The following is an 8,994-nucleotide window of genomic DNA, read 5'->3' as shown; positions in this document are numbered from 1 at the left end:
CTTGATGGCACACTACTCCTCATAAAGCCCTGTTTTGCATACAGATTAAAAAGGTATGGGGACAGGTATATATGTATAGTATAAATATGTGTGTGTGTGTGTGTGTGTGTGTGTGTGTGTGTGTGTGTCTATGTGTCTGTGTGTGTATCTCAAGTGTTTAAAAAATATTTTGCTGGTATTTGGAAATGGAGGATGACACTGTCATAGAACTGACAAACCATTGAGAATCATGGCCCATTTGGGTTGATACATAATGTTAACTATCACAACCAGCATTATTATTCCCACTTCACAGCTTACAGTTTGTTAGTGCTGTAGTCATGATTACTGCAAATTGGTAATGTGCAAAATAAAAGTTGCATGGTAGATTTTCTTTTTTTACTACTGTGATAAATGCAAAATGTGAGAGTTCATAAGTGTCTTCTATTTCAACAAATTGCTATGGGTTAGATGCCAAGATTATCTTCTGGGATTGTTTCTAAAATCTATGATACATGCTTTAGAAAATTTTGGCAAATCCAAATTGTCAAGTTAAAATAATTAAGATGGGGAGAAAGTCAAGCTAATTTTATCGGTAGTTTTAGAGTATCATAGGGTGAAGTGCCTCTTTAAATTAGTTTTCGTTTAATGAAATGAAGCACAATTGTATGCCAGGTGGAATAGCCCTAGCTTTGATTTTCCAGACACTCTTTCCCATGAAGGGATATCTCTTTTCCGTGCTGCTGTTTCTTTTTCTAGTATGTCTGCTTCACTAGACTGATAGAAGGTTTAAATATGTTAACATATATGTAAAATTTATGTAGCAATGTCTGGTGTTTATTAATAATGTAATCATTTTTAGTGGCACCACATCAAAATTATTCAAGTATTATTTTAAATAAGTCTTAGAATATTCATCCTCTTCACTATGGTTGAAAAGAAACATATTGAAGAACTTGTTATATGGAGTGGCTGATACAGATTTTACCTAAGACTCGTGTTGATCAGAAAATTCTGTATTTGACTCAAATAATAGAGATAAATATGAATATTTTTTTCAAAATACTTATGGTCTTACCGAGAAAATAGGATAAGTTCCAAAGGGCCAGAATTGAGTTCTTTCTTGTTTCCATATCCCTACAACTCATCATAGAACTTGACTTGCTATGAAGACCCAATATTTGTAAACAGAAAGACATGCCCAAAGCAGATATTAAATAAAACGTAAGTGGCATTGGCTGTAAGTCTGTTGACAGGAGTTACTAGGATGCTCAGCATTTGCACAGAAAATGCTATGACCTACAGCAACTACACATATATTATTTTAGTAGATTAATTATATTGCTATATTTTTTTCTTTTTCACAATAAGGAAATTTAGTACTAAGAAGTAGAGTGTTATATAGTGCTATTTTGCAATATTTATTTTCTGGGATACTAGTATAAATCATACATATTTGTTGAGATTAAGAGATTGACCATTGTTGTTGTTAGGTGCCCTTGAGTTGTATATGACTCATAACAACACTATGAACCCCAACCCTGTCCTACCCTGTGTCATCCTCATCATTTCTGACATACTTGAGTCCATTGCTGCAGTCATTGTACCAATCTATCTTGTTAAGGGTCTTCCTTTCTTTTGACTACCTTCCACCTTTCCAAGTATGATGTCCCTTTCCAAAATAGTATAACCTGTCCTAGAAACATGCCTAAAAGCTTTATCCAAGGAACATTCTGGTTGCATTATCTCCTGACAGTTATAGATAATGAGATTATCTCTAGTGGGAAAGAAGTTCTTCTGTAAACCCAAAGGCTCTACTAGTTGCTCCAAAAGAGAAAGTTGTGTAAATCCCCTGTGATTTACAGCAGGCTCCAAAACCTCACAGTAATGATAACTATAAGTTGTTTTTGACTTGATGGCACATTAGCAACAAACAATAGTAATTGACTGACAAATGAGCTGTGGTGGGACAGTGATTAAGCTCTCAGATACTAGCAGTTCAAATCTATCAAATACTTTTTAAAGCATTGGTAACCTTGTGAGGCAGTGTTACTCTGTCCTATATGGATACTATGAGTCAGAATCAAGTTGAATGCAACAGGTTAAGTGGCTGACATCACCAGTTAAGCATAAAGCAAACACATTTCTTTGCTTTCATCATTGAGTTACTTTCTTTTTTCTTCTCTTCCTCTTCTTTCTAAGGAGTTTCTGAATACTATTAAAGAAGCAGCTGTTGTTTTGTGTTTAACTTAAGCAAAAAATGTCCTGAATTCTTGGATGTATTTCAGTGCATCACTGAAGACCACAAGCTATTTGATTGTTTAAGCAGAAGTTTACACAATTCACAGTTCCAAAATAACCCAATGCTAGAGGATAAACTTACTTCTGGAAGTAAACCAAATTTTATGAGCTTTTCACCATTCATGGTGACAGTTTTTAATGTACTTTTCTAAAGTCAAGTTCAAGGCTTAGTGTGTGAGTATTATCAGTCATAGTAAAACTTTTCAAAACAGGTTTTACAGACCTTAAAAGTGTCAGGTTAAAATTTGTGAACGTATTCTTCTCCTATTGTGTAAGGTTGTTATGTTGATGAAATTTGTGTTATAATATTGGAATGTGTCAGAATATAAATGTGATCAAAGACGCTAAGTCTTACAAGATGGAAGAAAACCCTAGAAGTTGACAAGTAATTTTTATTTATATAAAATGTGCTTCCCTCTGGGGTATGCAATTTAGAACTCATAAGTCCCACTTAGAAACTCTATTCCAGCTTTTACTTTACAAAATTAAAAATCAAGTGTTAATCAGATTCAATATATTTAATGTGAAATGTTCAAGGTAAGTATAAAACCCTAATGATAAATTATCATCTTATATCCATACATATCTATAATTTATTAGTCATTTATTCATCTATAGTAACTTGCATATACTTATGAATCTGGAAGCTAAGTTACTGATATTTTAAATACCAAAAGGTACCCAATGATAGGTTTTAGCAAGTCTTTCAGTAAGATGAACTTGAAAAAATGGTCTGATTATCTCTTTCTAAAACCTAGACAATAAAAACCTTATGACTCACAATAGAACTTCATTTAACTTGCTTACTTTAGACATTCCATAAAGAAAGATCAAAGTATAGAAAAGAAAATAATATTTAGTCAGGCAGAGGGTCAATAATCAGTATACTCTCCATGAGATGGACTAATACAACAAATACACCAGTGAACCTGAGCACACCAGGAATTGTAAAGATAACACAGAGCTGGACAACATTTTATTGAGAGAAGAATCTAAAAGTAGTTAAAATATTATCAGAGTGTGTGTATAATAAATCAAAGATTTTATAAGAGACTGAGGTTGAAAACATGTATACAGAGTTTTGGAAATATAAAAGAAAGCTTTGGTAGCACAATGATTAAGAGTTTTGTGATAATGGAAAAATCGACAAAATACTGTTTTCTATCTCCCCAATAGAGTCTGCTCCAATCTTCAAGTCTTGACGCCACAAGTCTTGCCCATCTCAAGTCTTGCTGCTCAGTGTGGGGAAACACTCTTTCTCTTATCCTACTCCCACAGCTGATGCTGATTTATAAGACCTTGCTAATTTTCAAGGCCATGTGTCTGCAGTTAAGGTAGTGAAAGACCAGAAGTTAAATGGCTAAAAAAGAGACAACTTTTAGACCAATACTACATTATGTCTGAAACAAAGAAGACGGTGGAAAAAAATCAAGGAAAAGAAAAAAATTAGTCCTAAAAAAGACTATTAAAAAAATTAAATTTTTTTTTAAAAAAAAGACTTACACCACAAGAATCAGCCTCCATGAAAGACCTTGAGATCAGAAAAACTAGAGAGTGCCCAGTTACTGCTGCCAGCTTCCCTGAAAGTGGTCACAGTAGCTGGCTCTGGATAGAGTAGGACAAAAAAGTGGACAAGAACTCAAAGTCATAAAAATAACCAGGCTCATTGGTCTAATAGATACTAGAGGTTCTACTGAACCTCTAAGACTATGGCCTATATAGATAGTTTTCAAGTCTGAAACTAAACTTACATATTCAGTTCAATTTTCAAACCAATAGTAGAGAAGTCTATAAGATAAATAATAACATGTGCTCTTTAGAATAGTTAACCATATGAGATCGAAAATGTGGCCTTTGCTCTGATACAGCTTAGAAGGCAGGAATGAATAGGGAAGAAAGACAAATGGAAACTTGGAACACAGGGAGGAAGTTGGAGAAGTTTGTTTCACTCTTATTGTTGTTCTAATGTGCTGTGGAGCTAACTAATGCTGACTCATAGTAACCCTATGAACAATGGCTCTGAACCTTTATCAACTTTATCATCTCTGATACACTTAACTCCAATGCTTCAGTCACTGTGTCAATCCATATCATCTTGGGTTTTCTTTTTCTGTGCTGATCATCTCTCATTCCAATCATGATTTTCTTCTCCAGGAATTGTTCCATCTTAGCAACATGTCCAAAGCATGTGAGACAGAGCTTCAAAATCCTTGCCTTCAAGGAGCAAACTAGTTTCACCCTCTGCAAGAAAGACTTGTTTGTTCTTTTGCAATCCATGGAAAATTCAATACTCTTCTCCAGCACCACAATTTGAAGGCATCAATTCTTCTTGTCATCCTTACTCATTGTCCAACTCTCAGATGCACAGTAAACAACTGGGAAGATCATTGCATAGATCAGGCGCATCTTATTCTCTAGATTGGCTCTTTAGCACTCTTGAGAGGTCCTTGACAGCAGATTTTTGCAATGCAACTTATGTTTTGATTTCCTGACTGCCAGTCTAAAAGTGTTGATTGTGGATCCAAGCAAGAAAAAAATCTTTAAAATTCAATCTTTTTTCTATCTATTATAATGCTAATGACCTGGTGATGAGAACCTTTGTTTTCTTGATGTGGGGGTTGTAATTAATGTCAGGCAAAAATGTGCATGAATTGTTGAACAAAAATCAATTTGCTCTGTAAACTTTCACCAAAATCATAAAAAAATGATACTTTAATTTAGATCATTGAGTATTAAGTATTCCCTAATTATATGTATGCTTATTCAAGGGGATGGCAGAATTAATTCATGCTGTGAGTTCTTTACATGAAACACAAATCAACAAATCATCAGTGGAAAAATGTCTGTAGGGTGAGGAAGCTGACATAAATATGTAACATTAGGTGACTAAACACAACAGTGTCAGTAAAAGATTTCTGTTGACGCTCAGCAGTTAACACAACCTGTTTTTCATGGCTTTTGTTGGTTCCAAAGCATGAGATATTTGTTGTAAATTTATAGATACTAATGCATAATATCAGGAATCTTGTCTATTATTGGTAATGAAAAAATGTCAAGAAGGAAAACATTTAGCTAGCTAGAAATCAGGGGTGGTTCTTTTTGTTTTTATTGATTTTTTTGTTGTTATTGTTGTTCCAACTTGCATATTTGTAAGAATTCATTTCAGTTTCAGTCTTCTTCAGCAGAATTAAAGCTTGATTTAATCATATTTAATGTCCTGATGAATCCTGAGGTAGTAAAAATGGTTAAATGCTTAACTGTGGTCAATCTTAAAGGTTGATGGTTGGAATCCACCCAGAGATGCCTCAGAAGAAAGGCCTTGTAATGGGATTCAGAAGAGTTAGAGCCTTGAAAATCCTGTGTAGGACTATTTGACCTACTAAAATCCTAGGTCGGAATATTCTACAGTTCTACCAATAATGTCATTAAAAATGTAAATAAACTTAACAGTAACTTTATTTTTTTTTTATAATGTCCTTGGAACACAAAAATTCTATAACGATTGTTGTTGTTGTTGTTATGTGCCGTCGAGTTGCTTGCGACTCTGAGAGTCTATAACTATTACTGTTAACTATTTCCTATTAACATGGGGGCTGTTATCAGCATAATTTTGGGTCAGTGTTGTGTTCTTTGTTTCCATATTTTGTTTTCAGTGTAATAACTGTGTTGTATAAAAGAAATAATCCATTAGGCAGCTAAGGGATCAAACAAGCTTTTCTTTTGGATCAATGTAGTAAAAAATCCCCAACCCCTGTGCTACAATCTCACAGGCGTGTGGTTTGAATCCACCAACTTCTCCCTGGGAGAAAGATGAGCAATCTCCCATGTGGCCTATAAATAACCATTGAAGAGTCAGCTATGGGTCGGTTCTGACTCAATAGCACACAACAGCAAAAAACAACAACAATACTAGCTGATATGAATTATTTATAGTGTGTACTAATGATTGATGATGTAACTGACTTTTTACCTGGGTTACTAGAACAACACCCCTACTGGCCATTACCTTTCCATTTTGGCTCCATTCAATCTGTCCTCCGAATTTTAACCAGAATGTCCTTTCCAAAACACACGTTTGATTTTGTCATCTTCCTTCTCCCTGTCCTAATAAACCTTCTCCTAAAAAAGCAGACCCAATGAATACCCCATATAGAATCAGAAGAAATAGGTTGATATAGAGTTGTTTGATCAGCTACAGAAAAAGGTGCAAATGTGGGAAGAAACAATGGAAGTCAATAAAAGAGCAAATGCTTCTTTTGTTACCTGTCAGACACATTAGCCTGTCAGTTCTCTGAAGACGTCATACATCCTCCTGCTATAACTATAGGCTTGTTCTTCTCTCTCTTTAGGATGTTCTTCCTTTCAAAATTGAAAATCTGTCTTTATTTGCCATTATTGTTGTTGTGTACCGTAGAATCAGAACCGACCCATAGCTGAGCCTTCCACAGGTTTTCAGAGGCAGTTAATTGCACCAGAGGAGATTGCCCATCCGTCTTCTGTGGACCAGCTGGTGGCCTCAAACTGTGTGCCTTCAGAATTGCAGTGCAGCTTCTTGCTACTAGGCTACTAGTGCTTATGAAAAATTTTTAATATACACCCTTACAATTGTAATCCTCTTCACTTTGAAGCCCTTAAATGTAATTTCACTATTTTAGTGTATGTGTGATTATTTGCTTAATAAGTTCATTCTTCTTTATGAGAATGAGTTTTGTAATCATCTGTGTTGTTCATGGCTGAATTCTTACTACTTAGTGCAGTTCCTGGAATAAACTAACTGCCTAGTAAACATTGAATTAATCAATGACTTATAGATAATTTATTGTGTTAACAGTTATATAAGAAGCTATAAACTTTACTTTTCGCTATAAAATCTTGAATCTGAAGTTCAAGAAATAAATCTCGCACTTCGTAAACATATCTAGCACTCAATTTTGTCTACTCTTTTCCCAGGAAATAGTAAATGTGGGTTTTCAATAATCTTTACCTCAAGTTCTCTGTCATTTATTGTAGCTGAATAATTTTTTAAAGCTAAAAAGAATGTATTTATTCCAGGAACAAGGAATCACATTAGTAGTTAAAGAAATAAAAAGGAAAAAAGTCAGCCTTAAATAGGATAGGCAAAATAAGACACTGGGAAGAAAGTAACAGTTAAAGACAAAAAAATCAATTCACTTCAACTCACTGGAGTTCAACTGGAATTGACTCAGAGTTGATCCTCTAGTGGTTTTTCCAGAACCTATAAATTGCAGGAGAGTAGATTGTCCATGTTTCCTCAGTGGAGCTGCTGGAGGTTCTGCACACCAGAGAGGTACAACTTCTCAGTTAGCCTTGAAACTCATTATGGACTATGTTATCAGAAAACAAAGGCAGCTAAGGTAAATTATATAACTCACACAGTACGCAATAAAAGAAATAAAAGTAATCTGTTGTGAAGAAAATACTTAACCCATAACTGAACACCTTGAGGGAATGATGTTGAACCTAGGACTCAGAATTATAGTTTTGGGGTTATTAAGATCGCTTGGCATAACAGAGTTCATGAAGATTGCAGGACAGAATGGGAGAAAAACAGATTAGAACTTAAAATCACAAAAAATCCTGACCTTACTGGTCTGATAGAGATCAAAAGAACTCTCAATACTATAGTCCTTAGATATCATTTAAGTCTATAATTGAACTCTTCATGAGGCCAACTTGGAATCAAGCAATAGACTTAAAGGTATCTTAACAGCAATCATTCCTTAAAACAATCAACCTTATGGAATCAGAACATTAACATTTTCCCAGGGCAGGATAAAACTGGATAAGCAAGAAGGGATAAGAGACAAAGACAAATGAAAACTGAAAACACAAAGAAAAAGTGGAAAAGATGTAATTACATTTTGAGGATTGCAATCGTTGTCTGAAACAAAATTTGTATGAATTGCTGAATGGAAAATCCAATTAAAAACTTAGAAAAGAAGAGAAACTGTCTAAAGAAAGAGAAGACTGAGGGTTAAAATAATGTGAAAAAAAATCTTAATTCACAAACATAAAATAGTTTTCCATACTGTGATGACTCGTATGTTGTGATTATGGTATAAACATCATGATAGGTATTTCAAATACCAGTAGGGTAATCCATAGTGAACAGGTTTCAATGGTGCTTCCAGACTAAGAATAGAAAATAGATCTGGCTATTTACTTCTGCATTAACTGTCCATTGAAATGTTACGTACAGCAGGTGAACACTGTCTAATACAGTGCTTAAAGACGAAGTCCTCCTTTTGAAATGCACCTGTTAAAGAGGAGATGATAGGACATGGTGGCACAGGGTCATGAATGTCTTTCTGAAAGGGCCAGGGAAGTGAGAATAGCACAACCCATTACCAACCCAAAGCATAAAGCAGATAAAAAGCTCATAGTCTAGGTCCACGGTGCCTCTAGAGCCACAACAACAGCAAAAGATTCATTTATTCATGGCTGACTCACAGAATCACAGTCATATTATGAACAATAGGGTTTATTAGGGAAGGAAGTTTGAGAGTAGGGGAGGCAGAGAATACCAATGCAAATCCAAGTTTTAGCCCAACAGTCCCAAGGCACAGTTTATCATTTAGTCCAGGCTCTGGTTTCAGTCCACAGTCAAATCCAAATCAACCAGCAAGGTTTACCTTGGAACAATTATAAGTCAGCTTTTCCTTCAAACACCCTGCAACAATAGCCAAATATTTA

The 8,994-nt window shown here is 34.8% G+C and overlaps 1 protein-coding gene across 1 annotated transcript in view; it reads right to left on the bottom strand.

The window, feature by feature from the left end:
- The window catches only part of TNIP3 (TNFAIP3 interacting protein 3), a 188,672-nt gene extending 186,268 nt beyond the window's left edge, over nt 1-2,404 (bottom strand). Inside the window, exon 1 of the mRNA XM_006881132.1 lies at nt 2,363-2,404. Within this exon, the coding sequence (XP_006881194.1) occupies nt 2,363-2,404 (42 nt within the window). The remainder of the gene's footprint in view (nt 1-2,362) is intronic.
- Nucleotides 2,405-8,994: the final 6,590 nt, after the last annotated feature.

The sequence above is a fragment of the Elephantulus edwardii genome, unplaced genomic scaffold, assembly GCF_000299155.1.
Source record: "Elephantulus edwardii isolate Elephantulus edwardi_28Jun2011 unplaced genomic scaffold, EleEdw1.0 scaffold00012, whole genome shotgun sequence".
Classification (NCBI taxonomy): Eukaryota; Metazoa; Chordata; class Mammalia; order Macroscelidea; family Macroscelididae; genus Elephantulus; species Elephantulus edwardii.
This window is presented reverse-complemented; position numbering and strand designations above follow the sequence as displayed.